At 49.8% G+C, this 26,922-nt stretch overlaps 1 protein-coding gene across 2 annotated transcripts in view; it reads right to left on the minus strand.

The window, feature by feature from the left end:
- Window positions 1-26,922, minus strand: part of LOC144178112 (atrial natriuretic peptide receptor 1-like) — a 791,119-nt gene that overhangs the window by 82,706 nt on the left and 681,491 nt on the right. For both annotated transcript variants that reach the window (XM_077705647.1, XM_077705648.1), the window contains exons 12-13: window positions 3,871-4,108; window positions 2,666-2,821 (exon numbers count right to left, since the gene is read on the minus strand). In XM_077705647.1, the coding sequence (XP_077561773.1) occupies window positions 2,666-2,821; window positions 3,871-4,108 (394 nt within the window). The remainder of the gene's footprint in view (window positions 1-2,665; window positions 2,822-3,870; window positions 4,109-26,922) is intronic.

Here is a 26,922-nt window from a genome sequence, read left to right on the forward strand (position 1 = left end):
GCTACGCAAAACTGATGAGACTCTCTACTAAAACTCCGCTCGCGGTGTTTACGTAGCCGGACGCAAACATTTAGCGCTTAGCGTACGCAAAGGCGACAAACGCTGTACTAAAAGTCTCTATTAACAGCGACGCTGTTTAGCAAATCGTAATGTTTCATGTCAGCAGGTCAAAATACCAAGAAATTGGCGAGCGCGCGCACATTAGCGCGGGCCTCGCGGCGAACGTCCGGCACCCAACAAAACCAAGAAAATTCCGACCGCTCGGGTGTATGTGCCTGGCGACAACAACCCAACGTACCTGCCGCACGTTTGTCAAGCCAAGCATATCCGCTTAGGGAGATTGGCCAAGATTGGCAAAAAAAGAACTGCAGCGTTCACCGGCAACGCTTGCTCGAAAGAAAAAAGACATGTTATAGCGTACGTCCCTCCAAGGTGTTGCTTTAATAATTATCCCTTCAAAAAAAAATGAAGGAAGCTCACACAGCAACAATGATGGAGTAAAGGTCGTTGCGGCAGCGAAGAAGCAAATCGGCTGCATAAGTGGATGCGACCTTCACGACCATCCCCGTCGTGATGGTCGTGAAGATTGCGTACAGCTTCGCTACCTTCAAGTCTTACGCGTTACTGTGAGCTTCCTTCACTTTTTTTTTGGTTGCCTGACACTTCCCGTATTTCTTTTCTTACGCGTTTCATTCTTTCACTTGCTCACTTACCCCTTATTTCTTCCTTCATTCGCTTTTATTCTCCCTTCCCGTATGCCCACATTTTAAGTTTACGCGGCTCTTTCTCTTCAGTGCTTTCTTTTTTTCTCTGCTTCTATTCTTGCTCGCATGATTAGATGTAACTCTCCACGCCACAATTTTACCTCTCACTTCCCCGATTTCTTGCCGCGTCGCTTTTCCTCGCTGTTGGGTTTTCCCACCTCCCTTTCTCCGTTGCTGCTGGCTCGTTTGCTTCCTTACTGGTTTGCTGCGCGTCCTTTTGAGGGCTTGTCTGTCGGCGTATCTGTGCAAAGGCTGGCGACTAACCTTGAATACGTATTCAAGGCAATAAGCGGCTGAACGAGCTTCTCTTTTTCGCGTTTCCGCCACGCCCTCTTGCGTCTCCCGTGCTGCTCTGCTTCTCTCCCTCCGTCTTTGAGGCTGTTTGTTCTCCCCAACTTCGGTGTTTACCAAGCAGCCCATGTTTGCGTTTCACCTCCTGGCCTCGTCGAAAAGTGGTAAACCATGTTTGCGTCGCCCGAGCGCGTGCTTTAGACGGAGTAGGCGTCGTGAGGTGCGGCACGAAGGCGGAACACCCCGAAAATCTCACTGTTGAAACATCTCTTATGAGTTACATCGCCACACAACGAAAGGGGAATAAAGCGGAGTGACGCCATGGGTGAAGCGACCGCTTTAATTTGTTAGAAAAAACCCAAGCGCGCATGCGCCAAAAGAGTAATGCGTACAACCGGTTTGTCCAACATACCAGCCCGGAATGCCCTCTTTTATGCTATAGCTGTGCATACAAAGTGAGGAAAATGTAGCCCCGTGCCGCCACCACTGTTATTCTCGCTTGAGAATTTCTGACGTCAAGAAATTTGTTTCAAGGCATATGATCAAAAGCATCCACATAAATATTCGCAAAATCCCGCAAGTTTAGCCTTACATGTTGGTAAGGTATCTTCTACGTCTACTGCAATGAATCCTTACTCTCTCGTTTCCAAAGGTACAAAATTTATGACGTGTTGCACTATGTCGCAGAAACCAAAGATTTGAGAAAAACTAGAAACAAGTGTTGCTCGTTGTCTGCTGATTTCTAAGCATGGTAAGGACAATTTTAACGCTGAGCACCCATTGATAAAGATGTAAAATGCGTAATCATTAAGCAAATGAAACGCCTATCGTTTTTAGGGTTCTGATAACATTAACCTCATGTTACTCGGCCCCCTCCCCCTTAATTGATGCGAAAGGCAAAAACGCCCATGTGCTCAAGATTTCAGCGTACGCCAAAGATCCCGGGGTGATCAAATTAATCCGGAGTACTCCACAACGGCGAGCCTCATAACCCGTGTAGTTTCGGCGCGTTATACACTACAATCAAATCAACCCTCTCCCCCCAAAATACTTCCGCCTTCTACGCCACCTAAACTGAACTTACTTCTCATAAATTCTTAATAGTATAGACAACTTGCGTTTTAGCTGGCTTTTCCAGGCCGACATCATTATCTGAACAACCAATCTTTTTTTTTTTCTGTTACAACAACGTTGGTCATAATTGGCGTCTTCTCTCGGCAATAACAGTATTCATTGTCACACCATACATTAATGAATGACGCGACTTCTTCTGCCCTAGATAAGTATCAGAGACGCTCGTGTGACACCTGTTGAAACCGAAGAAAACTGACAGATGAAGCGTTTTCACTGGGCGATAGACACAATGCGCACTTTTTTTCTCTAGAAAAATGGAATGAAACAGCGCTACAGGACCTTGCGCCACAGAATAATATGATTACTACAGGCGTAAGCATTTGTTATTTTGAAGGAAATGATTGAAAGGCTCAGAAAGAAATCAGTACCAGTAGCTCAAGGTGCACTATTATTTACATACAGCTCTTCGTAAGAGTGCACGCAGTAACAGTGCAAGTTTTAGTGAAACAAAATGAGCTGCCACCTTGCAAGCTTACCTTTGGGGCTCATGTCTATGTTGCCCAAGTAGAATGCGCCTTGGCGCACGGCGATCTCGTGGGCTATGATGGCGAATGAGTACACGTCGCCCTTCTGGGTTCCGCTAGCAGGAGGCTCGTGACAGCGCAGCAACTCGGGCGCCGTCCATAGCTTTCCTGGGCCACAGGCACAATCAAGACGATTCGATTAAACGGTCGCATCTGAGAAGCTCGTGACACCGCGAAATCGGTATTTCTTCTACGTATTAACACTACTTTTAAATCAGTCATACTGACAGCCAAGCGAAACTTTGTCTTGGCGCTTCGTTGGCGGACAGAAAGAAAATGCTATGTTTTTGCGAGTGAAAGCAGAACTTGCCTCTGCTCTGAAATGTATTACAGAAAAGCACTTGTTTGTTTAAGTGTAAACCTGAGAAATGCTTACATAAGAATATGCGCATTGCTTTGTTGGAGAGCAGTGCGGAAAATCTACGCATTCTGTTGACACAATGTTCTTCTGATGGCAAAAGCAGAGCACATTTATATCAGTAACAGAGTTACGGCGGATTCTTAGAATTGCTAGGATTGTGAAAAAGAAAGCGTAGTTGAACCTTCCGTTGGTCTTCTCTCGAACTTAGTACTCAACTTGGCTCCAGTCCCCGCCACCCCTCCCTAGGCCAGCACTTTGGACAGCGCCCTCCGAAGCTCGTTCCGCTCTCTGGCGATCGCCCTTCTCCGCCGCCGACGCCTCCCGCACCTATCAAGGCGGCTCGGCTCGTATAGCACTTGCGGCCGCGGCCTCTTCCGGCGCTGCTCCTTCCCGCTTCTAGCGCACGATTCGTGGCTCGCGCTGTCCTGCTCGCACTTATTATAGAACTTTTTCTTGGACGATTCTGTATACCTCCCAGCAATTGTTTGCACATCAAGCGTTCCATGCAACACAGACATCTGACTATTCCGCCTTAAAACGGTACATGGAGCTTCTCTTTCTTTACAACCACTCTGCCCATGTGAGATAGCAGCACGTTGCGCTATGCGCTGCCCGATTATTTTTATAACGTTAGCATACTGTAGACAGATCCTCCAAAGGGTTCTTCGTCATACCTACCATTCGATTTTCAATATTGTTGTTTCTTTACAGCTCCGTAACAGTGCTAGTGCTAACGGTGAGGCGACTAGTGGTGGCGGAAAGGAGGTCTTCGCTTGCCCCCGTGGGCTGCACTCACTCCTCCAGTAGGCGTACGTGTCCTCATTCTCGTTCTCGTCGTACGCGCGCAGGTTGTGGAGGCCGAAGTCGGTGACCTTGAGCACGAAGCGGCTGTCGACCACGCAGTTGGACGACTTGAGGTTGCCGTGGCTGTGGATCTCGCTGTTGTGCAGGTACGCCATGCCCTTGACCAGGTCGTGCATCAGCGAGTAGCGGAACATCCAGTCCAGCTTGATCTCCTCGTTCTCCAGTATGTCCTGCGGTTAGAGTGCCACGGTCGATCAGGAACACGATGCACTCGGGTAAGTGGCGAAGCTGGCCGTCATCTGATCACAACAATTCCGTGGGGAAGTTGAAGAAGCAATGGCGGACATGCTGCCCCTCGCTTACGCGAGGAAGCATACTGATCAGGAGCGGAAGAGCCGCCTTACTCGTAGTCGAAGGCAGAGACGGTCTAGCGGGTTACAGAGACGAATGACATCTCGAGGGGACCCACTTTGCGCCGATGAGGTCTTTCCTTACAAACAGGACGCTCGAAACTGAACTAAGCAGTAGGGGTGACCATTTAGTGATGTCAGGTTGAGACAACGAGCACACGCTGCTGCCACGGCTTTAGCTGGCCCTTTCTCTGGCGATGATTGGGTCAGTGCGATCTCCCGTGGCTCAGCAGGAGCTTGGGGTGGGGGGTGCGGGTCGTGTGGGCAAAAGAAGACTAAGTGGTGGATACTGCCCGAATATATTTTTATTTGTTCGCATCTGGTGATGGCCACAAAGGGTTGCGACCACGGCAGCACTCATAGCTTTGACACAGAAACAAAAACAAAAGAAATGCCGCGGGTGTTTTCTTTTGTTTTATTTTGTTCAAGAAAATTCAATGGTAGGATTGAATTTAAAACGAAACAAATCAGGTCCTTTCTAGGGCCTCTGCGGTGTTGCAAACCTACTCAATGACGTATAAAGATACTCGCCCTCAGTTGCTTCTCTGATGCAGCAGTGCGCGGTTACCTTCCCCAGGCTCAACCTTGCACCAAGCGCATACATGGGCGCACTGGCAAGTGTAGAATAGTCGGTCCACTGGATTCGAATCAAACAGCGCGACGCACTGTTGTAAATTTGGAAAGTTCTGTTGTAAATAAAACTTTCCGTGAAGCTTTTTATAAAGTGCAACATGCCGTGAAGCGCTATGTGACCACGTATATATGTTCTGACTTGTTAATTAAATATTAGTTGTGTCTGCGCTCTCATTCGCCCTTTCTTGTATAACTTTTTACATTACGAACTCGGTCCAACTCACCCAGCTGTCTCTGATTCTACATAGTAGCACAAGGGGCTGCCGTACAAGCGTCTGTGGATGCATTGTGCGCAATGTACAGTCATGAACAATGAAACGAGAACGCAAAAATATGAACCTGAACGTGCAAAACCACAAAGAATATGGATAGTCGATATACAACCTTTTGGTATATTTGGAAAGACGCATTTTTAAACTTTGTCACTGTAATAAAGGCACACAGGAATTCGACTTGCAAGGAAAGAAATCGCGCTATTCGGGGTTCTGGTTCAGATTTTCCTGATGGAGTTTCATTTGTCCATGACTGTACGTCAGGCCAGTGCGAGTGTCTGTTTGGCCAAATGATGGCAGCGGTCTGTCACGCTCATGAAACTATCAAGAATGTGGAGGCATAGCACATGGCTAGAACGGAGGGAGCTTGCATGAGCCACCTATGAGATAAAACAGAGTTTGGCAACCGGCGGCCCGCGGGGCAGTACTATGCGCCTCCGTCAGAACCCCCACCTCTCCCCCTGCAACTTCTTATCTGAAGGCCAACACGTCAGTTGTGACCTCAAATGGGGTTAGACGGGAGACAATAACAGAGAATTGATCGCTTCCAGTTGCATTATTGTCCCTCATCTTCACTCTTAGCCATATTATTGTCAATTATTGTCAATTCACTGATTTTTTTTCTCTTTGCCTGCAAGGGCCTCTCCTCCAGCCGTCCGGCCCTCGAGCGTGTCGGCTATATGCAAACTGGCCCTCAATCACAAAAGGGGGCCGACCCCTGAGATGGACTATCGTGATGGTCGTGGTTCGTACGTTCTGTTGTAGTGGGCACCCCTCTGCTCGCGCGCGGTGCTCAAAGGCTTTTTATTGAGGGTGCAAACGCGGTGTGTTATAAATAAAATTCAGGGGCTAGTTCGCGCTTGTCAGGGTGCGCATTTGTCCTCGTGTAGCGAGCGCAGAAGTTACCGCTGTGAAGACTTCCCCCCTGTAAAGGGTGGTTTTCCGCAAGCAGGGCCTTAATGTGAGGAAGCACCAGTAAGCAATTCAGGGGCACCTCTAGAGACTGCTGAATCAGTGTCGAACCGGAACCGGAAGCGAACCGTAAACCCGCACGGAACCCAGATTTTTGCCCGGAAACTGAACCGAACCGAATCCGTATTTTTTCCCCATTTCGAAATTGAACCCCAACCGGAACGAATCGAAGGAACCGTTCCGAACCGATTCCAGGGATTGAAAACTAATTTATGGTGGTCTACTTTGTGGCTGAAAAAACTTTTACCACTCGCGCGACAGTGCCGCCAAACATTATGCCTAGTCTGTAGTCCCACAACCCATCAGTAGTTTTTCTTCCTATTTTTCATTCAATTTAATGAAAAGTTGTCCGTATATACTATCAGTCTGTGTTAGATGCTGCCCATTTCCCTCAATTTTCGTTTGCATTTAGAATAAGTTAAACTTGAACGTATATCCCGAGGCAACATATCATGGCTTATTCATCGTGGTTCCTATGTACACGCTGTTTAATATTACGTGAAGTTTTCAATGTGTTGTTAATTCGAATGCATCCCTGTCCCCTTGTGAAGCCCTTCAGGAACCTCATCAACAGCTGGAGTGTTGTAAGTTGCGCTAGTTCGTACTGTTCCCTGATGGCTAAAGAGCGAAAACTAGGGAAAGACACGGAAGGGGGGGGGGGGGGGGGCAAAAAAAGCGCTGTTACTCTCAAATTCTTACGCGCTGCTCCTAAAGCCTGCTCACAGAACATACCTTCCGCTAAAACAACGCATTGGTCCCCTTCATCCTGCAAAAGCACTTTGAGGCCATTGTTCACTTGGTAATGCACCATACAGTTCCAGTTGAAGCTTTTTTCGGGCCTAGCTGTAGACTGCACGACGGCATCCGTGCACTCCCCGATGCAGCGCTGCTTGTCGCCCTCCGGAACATGACGATTGATGTCACGGGCAAAACTAGCCTTTTCCATTTTTGACAAACGGGGCTCAAAGGGAAACTTTGGGCCTAACTACAGAACTTGGCGATGGCGCTCTGGGGGCTGCATGTTCTCCAACGCGACAATCTGCCATTGCGTTGGAGTGGATCTTTTCCTGGTCGGGAGGGTAAACCTGGCGATGTTCCAAAGCGCTTCCGTTACTTGGCAGCGGAAACTATAGGTACATGAAAAGCGTAGCAGATTACCCATTTCTTTTCAATGCGAATATTTTTGCCTCATTGTGCGAAAATACGTGTGTGTGCCCGCGTGATTGTGTAGGCATTTGGTGATATCCATACGATGGCGGTCGGGCAGGTTCTCTGCTACCCAGAGAATTTGTCTGCCCTGCCAAGAGGGTGCCCGCTTGCCAGTAAACTACCTGTCAGCCCGCCTTCCTCCCAGAAAGAAGATTTCGGCGAGGATGCGTGATTGGAAACGAGGGGCGGCCCGTGACCAGCCACCCAGTGGGGGAAAGGGGGACGCAATGCCGCACCACGGCGAGACTCGATGGAACTAAAAAACGATGGTACACGGATGATCGCCTGCTTAGTGGACGGACGGGGTAGCCTGGAAGGAAGGTGCCCATTACCAGAAGCTTCAGGCGGGGATTCCACAAGGGGGATGTGGAGGTGGCGGAGGCGGCACTGGCGCGCTGTCCACTAGCCAGGATTCCTGTCAGTGCCTGCCTTCTGCCTGCGTGCCAGAAGACTGCGGCGAGGATGCATTAATTGGAGACGAGCTGGTCGGCGAGGGAAGTGGAACACAAGGTAGCACCGCGGCGGTTCCGTAGAGCCATGTTCTAGAGCGAAGCTCTTAAGCACCCGCTGCTCTCGTTTTGCGTAGTCCCTCAGGGTCGGCCTCGTTGTAACCGAGACAACGAACAGGTTACCGAAAATAGAGCAAACGGGAAAGTGCAGGATGAAAGAATGGCAAAAGTGCGAGGGGGAGGGTGGTATGCAGAAGCCGCACGAGGCATGCTCCCCAGTTGTCCGTCCGCGCTACGAGATAACCCCAGCGTATAGCGCGAGCCGTCGTGCGTTCGCTGATGTCGCAATCACTACCTGCGACGCAGGAGCTATACGCCGTCGCCGAGAAGAGGGAAGTTCGTGCTTCGCTCAACTTTCACCTTAGGGAGTATCGATATCGTCAGTCATTTTTTTGTTTATAAAACCGCATGTTTATGAGCCAAGAATAAAACCAAATCAAAATATATAAATGCCCTAAACTAAATAATAAAGAAACTTGCGGCCAGAAAGAGTAATTCCTTCACATTCACACACATAAGCAGACCTAAGTGTTCCTGTGAACTTTTTACATCGCTTCAGGTAATGTTATAATCGTCGCCCCCCCCCCCCCCCCCCCCCCCTTCGTGGTGGCTCAGTGGCTAAGGCTGTGCTGCCTGAGCACGAGGACACGAGTTCGATTCCCGACCGCGGCGGCCGCTTTTCTGATGGAGGCAAAAAGCAAAAAACCCCCGTGTGTACAAGACTTCGGCGCACGTTGAAGATCCCCAGGTGGTCAAAATTATTCCCGAGCCCTTTACTAAGGTGCGCCTCATCGCCTGCGTTGCGTCAGCGCGTAAAACCCTTCACTCAATCATATCAATGAATATAATCATTGGCCTTCCGTGGAAAACATTTTGCAGTGGTTTGTGCAGTCAAAGGAAGTCTGCAAAACTTCGATAAACGCGTTCACTCTTTCCTTCGCGTCTGGAAGCACTGCGAAAGCTGTAGCTATCGAAGCACGGAGCGACACTGCCTGCTTTGCTCGTCGCAGCAGATACGCCTTCCGTTTCTGCATTGCTTTTGTCTTTCTCTTAACAGCTGAGCTGTTTAAGCTTGAGCTTGGTGTGGTGGCGTTTGCAAAAAAATACCAAGAAAACCTACGCCACCTGTAAATGGTGCACCACCGCGTAAAGGATGTTCGAACGGTGAAGCCGGCTCTCGCGCCTGCTGCAGTGTTTATTTGTTTATTTGGGAGCGCCTACCGACTGCACTAGGCCTTCCTGGGTGGTGCACTTAAAACAAGGGGCACAGGAAGCATATGCGTATCCGCACCCTTTACTATACGATTTTAAAGGTGATCGTCTTTTTTGGACTACTCAAAGGCAATAACAATAGTCTTTTGGGGGCTACTGAAGCGCAAGAACAAACTGGCAGAGCTTGCACTAGTGGTGCGAGGCTGGAGAATCAGTGCAGCTGAGAGTCGCCCTATATAGCTTCTTCCCCTTGGGATCCGCTGTCTGCGTTGGGTACCGACCAGAAGGGCCATGTAAAAAAATTACACCATCTCCCCGAAGGGAACTATGTGGTGATGCAAAGCATGGGGGTTTCGTGTAGGTTACACACCGGAGCAGAACCGGCGCAGGCGGTGTCTCGGAGCAGACTGAACGCCGCGCAGCGCGCTCACCTGCTTTTATACAGCTGGAGGAGGGACATAGCCCGACCATGAGATGGCTCCTGGAGCGACTGTGTCGGCGGTGTCTTCCTGGGCCGGCACGAGACGAGCCGAGCGGCGAGGAGGAGAGCGGCGTTATCACAGCTGGCGTGGAGAGGGGGACGAGGACGAGAGGTGCGGACGCCGGACGCCGACGGACGACGGAGGGTCGACTAAAAGATGCGTTGCATCTAAAACGGGTAAACTTGGCCTCACCCCTCCACACTTAGCTTAGCCTAGCAATAAGAACGCGAAACGTAAAAAACCCGGCAAAATCAAGGAAAACGTAACGAAATAGGAAGAAGCTATACAGGGGAGTGCCATTGCTTCTTTGGGGGACTAACTGCGTTGCCACAACCATTAGTCCCTTACGGGAGTAAATGCGAGGGGCCGAACGGTTACTCCCCACACCATTCCTCCTCAACGGACGAACGGTTGTTCCCTTCCGTTACCCCCCTGGAGGCGAGCTAGGAGCGGCGAAAAAAGAACGCGCTGGCGGGGATCGAACCACTGCTCCTCGCAACACCAACCCGACGCGCTACCGACTAGGCCACGAGACTTCTTTTTTTTTTCTTTACTGCATGGAAAACTGCCGTTAATACAGCCTACAAAAGTTATGAGTCATCCAAGAAGATGCACATCACTGCAGCTAAAATAAGCCGTCCGTTAAAACTCTGGCAAGCAGACGCACGCGTCCAACAGATGCAGCCATTCTGGTGGGTCACTTTGCGCCGCATAAATGCTCCGCACCAACGCAGCTTGCTCCCGAAAAATGGACTTCGTTGGGCGAGGGGGTTCCGCGTGCCTGTCCGTCATGCGGCACTTCCACAAGCTATACAATCCGATCACAACAAATATATCATAGGGCACTCCAGTAACATCTCTAAAAGGCAAGAACCGAATTGTATAAGGGGTAATGTCCATGTCCTTTTTAAGAGTTCATTGCAACACATCCCAGAAAAACACCGCATCCCGGCACAAAACAAAACAATGATCAATGGTTTTAGGTTTATTGCATAAACGGCAATTGTCAGACCAAGGAATAGACATTCCTTTCTCGCGCAACCATGTTTTCACTGGGAGTGTTGATGTATGCAGCTTAAAGAAAAACGTTTTTGCATTTGGAGGAAGACACATACGTGTGACCCGCTTCAAAACACTGTCCTTATGGTGGCTAATGTAAGGCTGGCGATAAACCGGCACTGGGAACAGACTCTCTAATACAGTGTTCGTCAAAGCCTTCCTGGAAAGGGTAAACAGATATTGCAGGGGAAACCTTGCAGTAAGGAAATTGAAGGTGTCGACCACCTCCTTTAAAAACCCCCATGGCGGCTTCGTACTGACTTCGCCAGTGGAGACAAGCAAAAACGGTAAATGAAAACTTATGCGCTGTTGAATAACGTTGAGCAGAAGTGGGTGATGCGTCACCTTATAGAAGAAAAACCGAGATACAAGCTGGTGTACAAACAAATATATCAGCCCAGCACCCCCAGACACTAATGGAAGAAACAAATTGTCCCTACGCATAGGTTCCCATCGGAACCCCCACATAAATGTTGCAAAAACTCTCATAGCTTGTACTTTAGAACGCGCACAGTGGAGTACTTGCAGCACATAAACAAGCTTTGCGACAAGGAAGACATTACAAACGTGCGCACGCGCAAACACAGAAAGTTCTCGCCCCATCTATGCCTGAGAGGCTAGCTTGACTTTTCGGAGTGCCAATGACCAATGAAGCCCGCTGTTTCGTATTTGGTGCAAAGGTACACCTAGGTATTGAAGTGCGTCCTTATCCCAAGTAATGCCACCAAATAAGGACGGTTTCGCACCCCATTCACCAAACCAAAATCCCTTTGTTTTTTCCATATTCACAGCTGCTCCAGACGCGCCACAAAACTGCCTGGTGAGATTAAGGGTTTCTTGAACGCTTTTTTTATCAGCACAAAAATAGGCAATGTCATCCGCGTAAGCAAGGACCTTAACCTCACAGGATAGCGATGAAAAGCCCCGTACTCTTTCACTCTGCTGAATACTAAGGCACAGAGGTTCGAGGTATAAGGCAAACAACAAGGGTGAAAGGGGGCATCCCTGTCTAACAGACGACTTAATCGAAACGGGCTTAGACAGAACGCGGTTGAAGACCAGTTGTGTGGTGCACTGTTTGTAACAAAGCTGAATGCCTTTTAACAACACATCCCCTAAATTTACCGCTGCCAATAGTGCGAATAGAAAATCATGAGAAACGCGATCAAATGCCTTTGAAAGGTCAATTTCGATAAGGGCCACCTGCTCTGCCGAATCAGACACACACTCCAATATTGAACGGGCAACATGTATGTTTGTTTGAATGCTCCTACCTCTAATACCGCACGTTTTGTTAGGTCCTACTAAACTAGTGATGACAAGTTGAAGGCACCTAGATAAAATTTTTGCGAAAATTTTATAATCTACATTGCAGAGAGATATTGGCCGATAGCCATCAACCGATTTCAGCTTTTGTTCATCTTGCGTTTTCGGAATTAAAACTGTGTGTCCTAAATAAAGGTTGGCGGCAAAACATCATGGTCGTATGCTGCTGTGAATATGTCTAACAGAACGGGAGCAAGGATAGCAGAGAACTTTTGATAAAACGCTCCGCTCAAACCATCTGGTCCCGGAGTCTTGTTTGTCTTAAGGTCAGAGATGGCAGCCTTAACTTCTTCGAGTGTAATAGGCCCAGAAACCAGAGCGCACTCATCGTCGTCAGATTTGGCAGTAAATCAATGAGGGAACTAAATTCTTGCCCCCGAGCTAATAGACTTGACCCCGCAAATAGCGTGCTGTAATGGTCATGGAAAGCACTAGCAGTTTCAGCTGCTTCAGTGTACTTAATACCGTTATGTTGAATTTCGATTACTTCTTTTGCAAGTGCTGACTCCCGCTCGTCATTTAGTGAACGACGAGTGGGGTAGCTATCAAAGAATTTTTCAGTTCTCGACCGAATTAGAGCGCCATGGTATTTTTCGGTAACATATTGCTGAAGTTGTGCCTTAAAAATGCCAATTCCGTCTACACCCGATCCCGGAGTGACCGCTTCGAATTCATGAAGCCCTACCAATTTACGAGCTAGTTCCCGTACATAAAAACGTTTTCAAAACGAAAGGCGTGCGGACTCTTCTATTGCGCAATTCCTTACCTCCTGTTTGAATAAATCCCATTTCTGATGTAAAGAAAGACTGTGTGTTTCAAGAATACTGGTCAAGCAATCGGATATACGTTTACAAAATATTCCATCGGCCAATAAAGAGGTATTAAGCTTCCACAGATCCCATTGAGGCAGCACGCTACGCGGTATTGATCTTCATAAGCAAACAGATACCATGCAGTGGTCTTTTCGAATACAACTTTTATTTACAAAGATATACATATATACATAATGCACTGGCACGCTCGAGGCGGTGACCAACGCTGGTACGCGTACATACTGTCGCCACAGGAACTTCAACCACCTTTAGGCGAGCCTTCATTTGAGTCGCAAAGTAAGCAACGCAGTGGCTAAGAACAAGCAAGCATTCTTAGAACTTAATACGTCATACTTAGGTCAAAGAAGCTAATTTGTTCAGGTAAATAATCTCCGCTCTAAAATCAGACAACTGCATTTAGGCGTACCACAAGGCAGTATTTTAGGGCCCCTTCTCTTCAACATCTACATTAATGACATCGTGAACGTTGACACTAATACAAAATACATAATTTACGCTGACGATGTTACTCTCCTTGTTTCATCTTGTGATGTCATGCAGTTGGTACAAACCGCTAATGAAGTGCTTGAAAAAATACACAGGTGGTCAGCGGACAACGGCTTAAGAATTAACGTAGATAAAACGAAAGCGATGCTTTTTCAATCCAAAAACAGAAATATCCGTTTACCGGCTGATGTTATGTTAAACCACTCCAAAATTGAACTGGTGATGTCTGCAAAAACTCTAGGTGTTTTTTTCGACCAAGACATGTCTTGGAATACACACATTAATTTTCTCGCAGGGCAACTTTCGCGCATAGTTGGAACGGTATATTCTGTACGTGATCTTCCGTATAAAGTCAAGTTACTGTTGTACAATTCACTATTTTAAAGTAATTTTAACTATTGTTGTCTCGTGCGGAGCACAACTTCAGCAACTAATATAAATAGGTTATTTTTGCTACAGAAAAAAATTACTCGGCTTCTATGTAATGCACGTTACGATGCTCCTACTGCCCCTTTGTTTAGTAAACTTTGTCTACCTAAGATTCAGGACCTGCTTAAGTACCGCTTAGCCTACACATATACTCTAGAACGCGAAAACAATACTAAGAACATTTCGTTGATACCTAATCTTCAAATTAATCATACGCCCTATCCGACTAGACTGTCTGAACGTTGGAAAGTTCCTCGCCCACGTACAAACTACAGTTTGCAGATGATTGGGTATACCCTTCCGAAGTTGTTGAATGTACTTGCATTTATTCACTTTGATATTGACTCATGTACAAAATCTATGCTCTTTAACTTGTTTGTTCGGAAAGACTATGATGTTTAGGAATAGTTCCTTGCCGTTTTTGTGCGGTTTGTTGCGTATATATTTTTTTATCACTATTGCCTTCACGTCCTTATATCCACTTATTGATGCGCTATCTATTGTAGTTTTGAACATATTGTATTTTCCGTGCTAGTTTGGTTTGTAACCCACACGTGGTGTCTCTGTATCGCTTTTTTGTTTGTTTTCCCCGCCGCTGTTGTTTCTGCTGTTTCTGTTGACCATGAAGGACGTAGGGCTCCGTCAAGTTGCTGAGTGCAAGTTTTTACCATATTTTCCGCCATAACGGTGTACGTTTATGGAAATAAACTTCAACTTCAACTTCAACTTCAAAGCTCAACTGGTATAGCTTTTCTCAGGAAGTCGCTTATATCAATATACCGCTTATCACAAAATTTTTCGCCGTCCCGCTGACTGCGTTATAACGAGCGGTTGCTGCATGTGCACATCACCGGTTGACCGTTTGTGCGCGCACTGGTGGGTAGGGGGATGGGTGTGAACGGGCATCCAAGCTTAACTCGGGCGCTCACCCATGACACGCCCGTTGTGCTGGTGGAATGTGTAAACGGGGGCGTCCCACGGCCCGATGCGACCCGGCTGCTTTCCTCCGTGGCCGATGATCGGTGTGGGATGGTGTGTTACCCAGATAGTTAGATGCCTACGACTTGGGGGGGCACAACCCTATGTTTGTCGGCTAGAAGAAAGCTCGAGTTCTTGCAAGTTTCATTCAGTTAGTTAGCTAGGCAATATGTTCAATGGCAAATTACAAAGAAACCCGTTTTGTTTCGAGCTCTCCTTGAAGTGCGCCCAGCTTCGCTTATCATACTTGAAGGAGTAGAAGGGCGTTGAATCGTGTATTATTTTTAAGGCCGTTAGAACCGAAAGCTTATTCTGAGCACATATAAAAATTCCTAACGAGAGTTGCACTAAGGCACTTCCGAGAAGCAGCACAAGCTGGACTATCTCCTCTTTCCGACAAAACGTATTCGCAATATGACGCAATAGTCGCAGAAGGAAAGCTCGGTTCTGGAAAGAAATATTTAACGCATATTGCGTCACCTGCGCAATCGCCCACGTGGAAAAAACGTCAGTACAGAACGGCGCATACCCTGGATATAATTATTCCCCGGCATGCTTCAGTTCATGCTGGTATTAGGGAGGACGTGTTGCTGAGGCATGATGAGCGTAAATGAAGGCTTCCTTCTGCATTGCTTCGCGGGCACTGATAGCGAAGGAGATCACGAAGCATGAGAAGTGCGCGGATCCAAAGCTCTTTTTTATTTTCACTCTACCTGAACGCTGCCTTAATTGGTGAAGGTATCCTAAGGGCTCAGAATTAGGCTGCATTAAGTGCGCCGTAATGAGCTCATCATCATTTCATTACTGGAGTGTTACCGAGAAGCAGCATCGTGTGACACGTGTGTGCTTGCTTTTCATCTTTCTGAAGAAAAGAGAGAGAAAGAAACAGGAAACAGCTTTTACGGTTCCGTTATGGCGGAATGAGCAGAAAAATGAAGAAAAACCTGGGAAACTGCAAGCTTTGACAATAAATGAAGGGGATCCATAACTTCCAGATAACTGCGAAGATTTAATGAGATAAAAGCAATACCAAGTCGTTTTCATTACGTCTATTTTACCGATTAGTATTCAGTTCCCTTCATTATGACGACCTAGCCGGGCACATTGGGAGTCCTCGTGGAGCAGTGGGTAGGTGTATGTACGAAATGCTGACAGAAACACACACCGCGCGCAAAACAACGGGACGAAACACGGAGGGATGTACAACACAAGCGCTGACTCTCAACTAGTTTTTATTAGAAACCCAAAGAATATATACACACAAGTGTGCACATGCGCAGAGGAACCACATACGATGACATCACACCGTAATACGATAAAAGATTAAATAACAAGCACACACTCCAACTTAAAAGACGCACGTGCCGAGTAACTGACATTTCACGCAAGCATATGCCCAACTATCGTTGCTTCCTTTTCGTGGAGCGTGATGGAAGTCTGGCTAACGCAGTCATCTTGATAGAGGTTAATGTAGAAGGCCTCTACTATCTCCCGAACCTTCTGATTTCTGTGCTCGAAGAGCACTTCGGTATCAGCGAAAAGAGGTTCACATCCACGCGTTTCACACTGTTTACAATGTGCATCGCGATGTCTACCCTCGGATCAGCATTAAAAAAGTCATGCCACCATACTGCAGAAAAAAGCTTTGTTGATCAGGTAAGCCGCCTTCAGTCAGCATAATTTCCAAACCATGTTATAATTTCGGTGTGTCAGACGTTAGTCCGAGAGATTAAGCACGGAAGAAACGAGGTACAGAAGGAAAAAGAACGGGGGAAAAAACGAGCCGTCATGCCTTACATGCACAAGTTGACACACGGGCTGAAAAATGTCGGGTCAAGATATAGTGTGGAGGTTATCTTCTCAGCAAAGAACAAAATAGGCAGGCTTTGTTCCATGGTGAACAAGACACGTCCACTCGGTATCAGCCAGAACACGTGCGGTGTCAATCACAAGCGAGCCGTTGTGCCTTGCAAATTAGGTGTTGTGTACCGCATTCCGCTGTCCTGCAAAAAAGTGTATGAGGGGCAGACGGGGCGTCGCCTGAATATAAGACTAGGAGAGCACGCAGGGACAATGAAAAACTGCACGAATGCAAATCTGCCCGCACATTGTAAACAGTGTGAAACGCGTGGATGTGAACCTCTTTTCGCTGATACCGAAGTGCTCTTCGAGCACAGAAATCAGAAGGTTCGGGAGATAGTAGAGGCCTTCTACATTAACCTCTATCAAGATGACTGCGTTAGCCAGACTTCCATCACGCTCCACGAAAAGGAAGCAACGATAGTTGGGCATATGCTTGCGTGAAATGTCAGTTACTCGGCACGTGCGTCTTTTAAGTTGGAGTGTGTGCTTGTTATTTAATCTTTTAGCGTATTACGGTGTGATGTGTCGCTTTAATCGTATGTGGTTCCTCTGCGCATGTGCACACTTGTGGGTATATATTCGTTGGGTTTCTCATAAAAACTGGTTGAGAGTCAGCGCTTGTGTTGTACATCCCTCCGTCTTTCGTCCCGTTGTTTTGCGCACTGTGTGTGTTTCTGTAAAGATGATTCACCAACTCGCCCAACTTTCGGTGTTACTTCGAAATGCTGACCCCACCGTTTTTAAGAAGCCAACCAGAACGTCGGGGATTGTGGAGTGCGTAAAGAAAGATTTCCAAGGGTAAAAATGCAGTCTAGTGGGAAGATACAGAAAACGATCGCTTGGCAGAATATCTTATTTCCGAAGGCGTGAAATCGCTTCCCAGTTAAAGTTGAGCGGTACTGACGTCATTGCTTTCACCTATCGTACTAGCGAAGAAAAGGGTCATGCGGCGCGACACCCTCAGCACCCCCGCAATAGCTAATCCGCGTGGGAAGGAGGAAAGGCTGACCTCCGTGCAGCGAAATGTCGGCGAAGATGCGGTGAACGGCGCCCGACGGCGGCCGCTGCGCCACCGGCGTCGTGAAAACGGCTGTTCGCAGGCGGTCTGCGCGGGCTAGATGCATGTCAGACGTGCGGCGGCGAACGCGACCGGGAGCGTCCAAGTGTACTTTGAAGCTGCAGCCAATGACATCTTTCTATTTCCTGCTTGCGGAGAGCGCCTGCGCACTCAGTAGCCACAAAGCAGACGCTCCTTTTGCGCTTTTTTTTTTTGCGTGTGCGGATCTTTTCTCGTGAACCCCGCGCCCAGAAAACGGCCAGAAAATCGCCACAGTAGCAAGGTGGGTAAAAGTGTAGCCGAAATGGAACAATTGATGGCAACTGCAGTGAATTTCAGCCAACAAAACGTAAAGGTAGCTGCAAAGCTAGCAAGCAAACGCACAACACGAACTTTCTTACTCATTGTTGCCATTTGGTAATGTTTTAGTGCTAGCTATTACGCCTAAAGCGCTAAGTTGGGCGAGTTGGTTACTAACTAAGGAATTCATCGTACTAGTGAACATTAAGACAGAGACGAAGCTAAAGAGGAGAAAAAACACACGCTAATGTGTGTTTAGTTTTTTCTTAAGCTTTGTCCCTGTCTTAATGTTCGCTAGCGATCTATGACGCCAATTTCAAAAAAACATCACTCTCACAATACACACATTAATAAATATTAGCTAGGTAGTTTATATCAAATTTTATTAGTCATTAGTTACCTTTTATTGAAGACAACTTAAAAGAAGGGATATGTTGAGCGCATCTTGTTTTGGATTTGACATCTGGCAACCTTTACGCAAAGCAGCCCGCTGGTCGGCAGCGTTCATCAGCTTCATGTTGCAAGGAGGCTGGGTGGACGAAAGCGGCGCGGCGCGTCGATCCTCGGCGGCCGCCGTGAGAACTTGCGGCGGACTTATTAAGGCGGACTGCTCCAGAGGGGCGACGCCGCGTCACCCGCTCCTCAGAGCGCTGTCTGTCGTCCGTGCACGTCCAGGACGATGGTGGCGGAGATGAAATGTCCCGGTGCAGGTGTCATCTCTTTACCCCTTCACCCCACTACACCGCGTGAATACAATTCGACACCATCATAATCGTCGTCGTCATCATCACCCACCACCCGTTTGTGTCCACTGCAGGACAAAGGGCTCCCAGTCACTGCTGTGACGGAGTGTGGCTTTCCCAGTTCACTGCATAGCCGGAATTTTCGTAGTTTATTCCTCCACCGGGTCTTTCGCCATCTGCTGTTTTGTTTGCGGTGTCCCTTAATATCCACTCCGTTAAACGACTGTTGAACCGGTCGTTCGTCATTCGGATCAGGTCATCCGCCCAATCCCAATTACTTATTACGCTTACTTATCACAGTTGGAATGTCTCATACCAGGGGATTCCTCAATTATGACGCAGTTCCGTTGCGCATAGGTGCTGACCTTTCTTCCCACGGCTCGTTGGAACGACCTGAGCTTCCTTTCAACTCACCTAGCAAGACCCCGAGTTTCCGCAAAGCCCGTCACTGCGGGAAGCACACTTTTGACTGCAAACCAGTATATTTAGTCTCCGCGGTAGCGTAGCTTACTGCCCATAATTTCAGAATGCTTCCCGAGTGCAGAAAAATCTCTTCTTGCGGCTGAACCATGAGCGGGTCTACTGGAGCGGTGCGCGACGCCTTCAGTTTCCGCGGGAGCGCTGCTAAAGCATATTTTTGGGGACAAACTTGCTGTTAGGTCTATTTAGATGCACAGAAAGTGGGTACAAGACCTGTTAGAGCCGGGTATTCAGCTCGAATATCATTCCTTGTGGTACACTCCCGCCTACCCGCGTTTCTTGCTCGCAGGTGCGGAGAGGTAAAACTGCGGGGAGTGATGAGAGCGGAGATTGTGGGTACAAGTTGTACTTAAATCAAAGAAATTGTGAAATTTCCATTTAACCGCAGCATTCGTTGAGGATACGCGTACAGTTCATCGTTTGACCCTCGTATCGATGGAATATTCGGTCGGGGCTACGCGCCATGCACTGCATCGGCGTCCCACTGATTGTGTGCCGGCGGGCCGAATAAAGATGCCTACGGAGCAAAGAATAGGCTGCGCTGCTGCCTTTTCCTTCGCAGATCATTTTGCGTGTCACCCGAGCGTTCATTATGCAACAACCAGGCCGGATGCCAGCAGTAAGCCGCAACAAGCTTATCTAATAGAAAAGGGGCCAAACACGTCTAATCAAATGAGCTTGTTCCATGCCCAAAACAACAGAACGCATGGCTCCGCAAAACGGCGTGGGTGTTAAGGTCGATGCAACCGCGGCGAGACCCGGGGATGCCCATCCCTGCTGTCATCCCCTTGTGCTGTAGGCGCGCCAGGCGTTCGCGCAGCTTAGTAGCCTCCAAGGGTGAAATCGGATTAGGGTGCCAGCCCAGAGGGTTGTTTGAAGCGGCACCAAAGTAGCAGTAATGCAATCAGCATGAGGTCTCCAGTGGCACACTTCTTTTTCATTGTCGGTGCCTTGTCCCAGAGGTCACGTGACCACCGAGTGCGGAAAAACGGAAGGAGGGAACAGAATAATGGCGAGCAGAGCCTAAAATCCTGGCAAGAACAGAACAAAACTTAATTTCGTTGCCAGCTGCAGTTCCCAGGCGTCCCGGCGAGAAGCCGCTGGGCTCTGGCAGCGCTTTCGGGCAGTTGGACAACCCAGAGTTGCTCCTCCGGGTTCCCTTATTAACGCACACTGAGGCGTTATTTTATTCTGCAGTGACTTCATGAGGTACATACTTCGCATTTACGGCTCGCACGAACGTCGTGGCTTTGGATTCTGCGACAACAACTCCTACGTTACTTTTGTCTTGAATTTTGCAACTGGCACTATTATTGTTCCTTAAACTAAGTATCTGCTCCTTTGGAGTATGCGCAAGTGTATAGACGTCGTTCCAAGTAGATGGGGGTCGAAGGAATCGTATCCTACACAGTTTAGTTTAGAAGTCAGTACGGAATCGTAAATAAACACCTCGATGTACGTCCAAAAATGAAGAATAACTAATGGCACGCACAAGATTATTTAGCTGCTTTGGTGCAAAGTAAGCACAAGGAAGACATCACAGAAGGTAACACGCACTATCACTCACACCAAACACTGATAGGAAGAAATTATTGTTGCTACAAATGCTCAAACTAATCCCTATAAGGTTCTGCACCGTAGTTTCCTTAATGTCTGACCCCGAGCTCAGGATGAAGCTGCCACAGCGACTACCGCGCCGACCAGAAACTTTGTACAACCGATTACGCCCTAAGGCGGCGCCTACGAAACATACCTGCTTCGACTTGGTGCAGCCTAGAACCCCTGTTGTGATAACTGTGGGTCGCTGGAAACCGTGGAACACGTCCTGTTAGTGTCCCGCTTATATGCACGCGAGGTGCCGCTTGGTGCAGGAAATCGAGCCCTTCTCCCCACGACCAATGGACCTCTCCGGGGGTACGTCACACGGCGGCCGTGACGTCACGGCGAGCGCACGTGCTGGGTGTGGCCAGGAGGGTGGTTGGCAAAACATTCGGACCGGCGCGCGGCACGTATGCAGTGAGGCTGCATTAGACGCGCGCAAAAGTGGAGTTTTAGGGGCGAAGCTCCTAAAGCCATGGGTCTGTCCATCCCTTGTGTCTCGTGGTACGTGACCGCCGCATGCTTTCGGAGATGTCGCAAAGTGGGCCGCGTTGCACGCGCAAGAACCGGCTGCAACCGGCAGCGCAAACTCGGCACCGGGAGCGCGAGCTTGTCTGTGTTCGCCAACGGAGGCGCGAGCGCACGTGCACTGCGAGGGGGAGATCACGCAAGAGATCACGCCACGAACGCAGGCAGTCGTTCTCGGAGATCGAACGAGACGCAAGGACCTTTGCTCGTTTCCTCTCGTCTTGTTCGGGCACAAGTTCGCCCTAAATAAAAGTTCTTTCTTTACCGTTGTGTCCCATCCTACGTGACAAATTGTGGTATAGGTGCGGGGTAGTCCTCGATGGCGCGGGGTCTTTCACCAGGTCTGGGCCTGGGAGCATTGACTCCGAAAATAAAAGTTGATTTGTACAATGTACGCACACAGTCTTACGTCTTTCTTAATGATGTAATGGGCGAACTTTCACGGGAGAGTTACGGTTACCGATGATCTCCCCCTCTCGAGCTTCGCCCCACTTATCATCATTCATTCCGTGGATATGGCGTGATTTTTTTGTTTATGTGTTGGCTTTTCTGATGCCGGTGGGCTGCTGTGCTCTCGGCTACGCAAATCGTACGAGCAAAATCAGCGGCATCAGACACTTCCGCGTCCCCAAAGAGGTGAATTCGGCGGGTATTGTGGATACGCGCAATGCGCCGAAGAGGCTGGCAGCCAAAGGCGCGTGGTCTGCTCTTACTCATAGCAACATTTCCCATTCTCGAACTTCTCCTGTTCTTCAAGGGGCAGTCATACCGTCTACATTGGCAGTCTGCGCTGATTAGTGCCATGAAACGATGCTGTTTGTCAACCATCTGCTGTCATGCAGCACCAGCAGAACGTTGGCCCACTGAAAGAGTGCCGTGAGTGGGGGGCAGAGGGAAAGTTTTTTTTTTTCGCTGCGAAATATTGCCATGTTTTGAGGAGTGTTGCGACCGGGCGGGGGCACCCGATCCGAGCTCCGTGGCCTCCGACATACGAGTGGTAGCGTGTATGATGCGAGCGGCCAGCCGCTGTTGCAGCCGTGAAGAAGTCCAGAAGCCGTAGGCTAACGTAACTGTTTACTTCATAGCGAGAGGTGAGCCGAAGCCAAAGAACAATGCCCCGACGGGCGAGGTTACAATACAGGACTCGTACAGAGCGACAACATCGATTCTCTGCTCTAACAGGAATGGTTTACAACGTTTGGGAGCTCTATTTATACCCGAAAGCGGTAACGGTCAAACGCAACACGCTGGAACACGCACAACACTCTTTCCAGAGTTCGTAAGCCGTTCATAGCCTCGGGCACGTTGAGTCCGAGAGAGGGGAGAGAGGAGGACTCCGTTGCGATCACCGGGGCCTCTGTCCTTGAAGAGCGTGGAGACGAGCCACGCAGGCAGCCGCCGAAGTTCAGCCGCCGTAGGCAGCCGCCGAATGCGCAGAGAGCGAAGCGTCTGACGAGGCTTTGTCGCAACTTGTTGCCGACATGATTGCGCCTGTTTTCGAAGGCGCACGAGTGGCTTCGCCGCACAGCCGAGGAGTGATGCGGGGAAGTACTGCGGCGCTGGCCCATTCGTAACAGCCTCTCCGCCGGGGGTCCGAGATCCCGATGGATAAGGGTCTGCAACCGTTGTCCGGAGGGATGCTGTCGAAGTGAAGTGTTCGGCAGACGCTCGACTCCAGGCCTTGGCTGTACGACACCATGCTGGAGCTTCACCGGCGGGTCACTGGACGAGTAGTGGCTCCCCAAGAACGTCTCTGGCTTGGTCAGGCAAGCAACAGAACAACACAGGAAGACACAACCGCATCGCCGGCAAGTGCGAAGACAAATCAACACTGAAGATCTACCAGGCTTTTAGTTGCATTATCCAGTAACTTTTCCAGCGTGTGATCTTTTCTTTGCTCCGCGCTCAGTGCCGTACTACCGACGTGCAGCAACCGCTCTAAACTTTCCGACGTAGGTGCTACAAAAAGCTCTGCCAGAGAATCATCTGTTTCGGCGGGCTGCTGCTGCTGCACGACATCCGCGATCTGAACCTGCAAGGAGGCCGACTGGCCGCGTTCGGAAGCAACGTCGGCGCTAGTCGCAGCAAGCTTCCCCACCTCCTCTCTTCGCGAATCGTTCCTGCTTTCAACCGCCGCCCCCGCTCCGAGTTCGCGAGCCTTCGAGTGCGTCAGCGCGAACACTATCCCTTCCCCGAAAACGAGTCCCCTTTCGCGCAGCAGCTGATCGGACCTGTTCGAGAAAAGATACGGATACTGTGCCGGAAGGCTGGGAGAGACAGCGGCCTCGGTTTCGAGCTTTCCGAAGGGACCATCGATGGTTATCCTGGCGATCGGAAGACACACGCTTTGCGCTTCTACGGCCTGCTTTATCCACGCGCAATCGCCCGTGAATTGGTGCGGTTCGACGTAGGACGGGTGGACCACGTCCATTGTTGCTGCGGAATCGCGAAGCACTCGGCACGGTTTGCCGTTAACTGCAAGCTCGCGTACGTAGGGCTCTAAAAGTTGTCTGCTCTCCTCATCCTGGTGTACTATGTGAAAGACAAGCTTGCCCTTTTTGCAACTAACTGCGAAATGCCCTGTCTTGCCACAATTGTAGCACGCGGACTGCTTGCGCGCTTCGAAAGCCTTTTTTCGGCGCTGTGCCTCTGCGTTTGCGCTCTTTTCGTTTTCCGAGCCCGTTTCATTATTCGCGGATTCGGTCACTTTTGCTCCGCTCTTTTCGTAGGGAGCTCTGCCTTTCGGCCCTAACTTATCAGGCCTCGGCCTGAACTCTTTTTGGCCGTCTTTCGGCCCCTGCGCACCTCGACGTGCGATGAACTCGTCGGCTAGTTGAGCTGCCTTATCCACAGTATTTACCCCTGGCCTATCTTGCACCCAGAGTCTCAGGTTTTCAGGTAGACGGCGGTAAAACTGCTCAAGACCGAAGCACTCAACTACCTTGTCGTGCTCTCCGAAGGCCTTTGCCTCTTTGAGCCACTCTTCCAGGTTTGCCCTCAGCTTGTAGGCGAACTCAGAGTACGACTCGCCCCTGGCTTTCTCGGCTTCACGGAACTTCTGGCGAAACGCCTCTGCTGACAGCCTGTACTTACGCAGGAGGCTAGACTTGACTTTCTCATAGTCCTCCGCCTCCTCCTTTGGCAAGCGGGCCATCACGTCGGATGCCTCACCTGGCAAAAGCGTAAGCAGCTTTTGCGGCCATGAGTCTCGGCTAAACTGGGCCCTCTCACACGTACGCTCGAAGTTGACCAAAAAAAGACCGATGTCTTCTCCTACCTTGTAGGGTCGCATTAGGTCACACATTCGCAACGTAGGTCGCTCAGTCGCCGCAGACTGTACGCTTGGCGCGCTGCTGTCACTCTCACGCCTAGGTCGAGACGCCTCGACGTCTAGACGCTTCATTTCCAGCTCATGCTGTCGCTCCCGTTCTCGTTCCTGTTTCTTATCCTCGCGTTCCTGCTCTCGCTTTCTTTCCTCGCGTTCCTCTTCTCGCTTCTCACGCTCGAGCTCCTTACGCTGGCGCTCAGCCTCCGCCTGACGTTTAGCGGTCTCCCTGTCATTGATCAGCTCAATGCATTCCGACAGCTCGTCATCGTCAGCCCCAACAGCGAGTATAGCCTGTATCAGCTCTGGCTTTCTCAGCGCGTCCGTAACATCCAAGCGCAACTCTTTTGCAAGCTCCAACAACTGCGGTTTTTTCAACGCTTTCAAATTCATGGCCGGTCTAGAGTACTGCTTTCCCACTGCTCCAAAAATGTTTTGCGCGAATAACCCACGCGACAAAAACACGCCCTACCAGCTATCCTCAGCAGCCTGGTAAAACTCAGTGAAGAGAAGTCCCGCACTCACCCTTGACCGCCGTGAATTCTGCGAAGTCCGAAGCCGCCTTGACGTCCGTGGTGTTGGGTCTCGCACCGCTGGCTTCAGGTGTTACGAAGTTGCCATCCCACCGCTGCCACCAGTTGTTGCGACCGGGCGGGGGCACCCGATCCGAGCTCCGTGGCCTCCGACATACGAGTGGTAGCGTGTATGATGCGAGCGGCCAGCCGCTGTTGCAGCCGTGAAGAAGCCCAGAAGCCGTAGGCTAACGTAACTGTTTACTTCATAGCGAGAGGTGAGCCGAAGCCAAAGAACAATGCCCCGACGGGCGAGGTTACAATACAGGACTCGTACAGAGCGACAACATCGATTCTCTGCTCTAACAGGAATGGTTTACAACGTTTGGGAGCTCTATTTATACCCGAAAGCGGTAACGGTCAAACGCAACACGCTGGAACACGCACAACACTCTTTCCAGAGTTCGTAAGCCGTTCATAGCCTCGGGCACGTTGAGTCCGAGAGAGGGGAGAGAGGAGGACTCCGTTGCGATCACCGGGGCCTCTGTCCTTGAAGAGCGTGGAGACGAGCCACGCAGGCAGCCGCCGAAGTTCAGCCGCCGTAGGCAGCCGCCGAATGCGCAGAGAGCGAAGCGTCTGACGAGGCTTTGTCGCAACTTGTTGCCGACATGATTGCGCCTGTTTTCGAAGGCGCACGAGTGGCTTCGCCGCACAGCCGAGGAGTGATGCGGGGAAGTACTGCGGCGCTGGCCCATTCGTAACAGGGGGTAGAGTATTGTTCTAAAAAGACAATGAATATCTAACTTGCTTAGGCGACGCGAAATAAATATTTCAACGAACGATCCGCGATAGCCTCCTGCCGCCATTTAGACCACGACAAGTTTGGTCATTTGGGAGATCTGTTCAAGACGAACGAAATTTATTGCTTGTAAGTGGAATAAATTTTTACCTTGATCAGGGTGCGGCAAAACAGAGATGCTTTCCGTGCTCACATGTAGCATCGGGCCTTCGCCGCCAGATGGGCCGCTCACGCGTCTCGAAAAAACTCGAAAAATCTGTTTTCCCTACGCGAACGTACTCAGTGAGTGTACTCTTTTGTTGCGGCCTCCCGACGATGGCGTATGCAGCAGGACGTACAAGGAGACTAACTTTAACTATCATGATGTCATGTATCAAGGGCACCCCCCCGAGAGGGGATGCATGAAACCCCCTAAAAATCGAAGAAAAGCACAAAGGAACGAGAATTTTGAAGTTCGCGCTCGGAGAGCACCAATAAGCAAGCACCAGCGCCAAAGCACCGAGGAATCATGGGCAAAGGTGGCAGCGCACTGGTCGGCCAATCAGGGAAGGCCGCGCATGGGACAAGTTGCGTATTGACCATATAAGGACAGGGGAGAAGCAAGAAGCCAATGGGAGTGAGCCACGAGAGAGCCCAGAGGGTATAAAAGCGGGGCGCACAAAGAGAAGGGGGTAGGCAAGACAACCAGGAGGCGGCCGGAGCACGTGAGCTTCACGGAACGAGCCAGGGGAACGCGGCCAGGCCATCGACCACGCCATCCGAGCCTGGGCGGGAGCGGGCCGACTTCATAGGCACCGTCATCCTAGGTGCACCACGAAGCTGTGTCTTCGTGGCCCCAGCGGCATCGGTCGGGCACCAGCGGCCGACGTCCACGCTCCGTCGACGTTCGTCTCGACGGCCCCGAAAGGCTACGTTCGGGCCGAGCCTACCTGGAACCTCCAGCGGCAGCGGCTACCAGGGGGTAGCCACCGAGGAAGCACGCCGCCGAAGGGATGACCGCGCGCGTCGAACGCCGGCATCAAGGACCT

The sequence above is a fragment of the Haemaphysalis longicornis genome, unplaced genomic scaffold, assembly GCF_048455015.1.
Source record: "Haemaphysalis longicornis isolate Haplotype H1 unplaced genomic scaffold, Haemaphysalis longicornis Haplotype H1 scaffold_4, whole genome shotgun sequence".
NCBI classification, from domain to species: Eukaryota; Metazoa; Arthropoda; class Arachnida; order Ixodida; family Ixodidae; genus Haemaphysalis; species Haemaphysalis longicornis.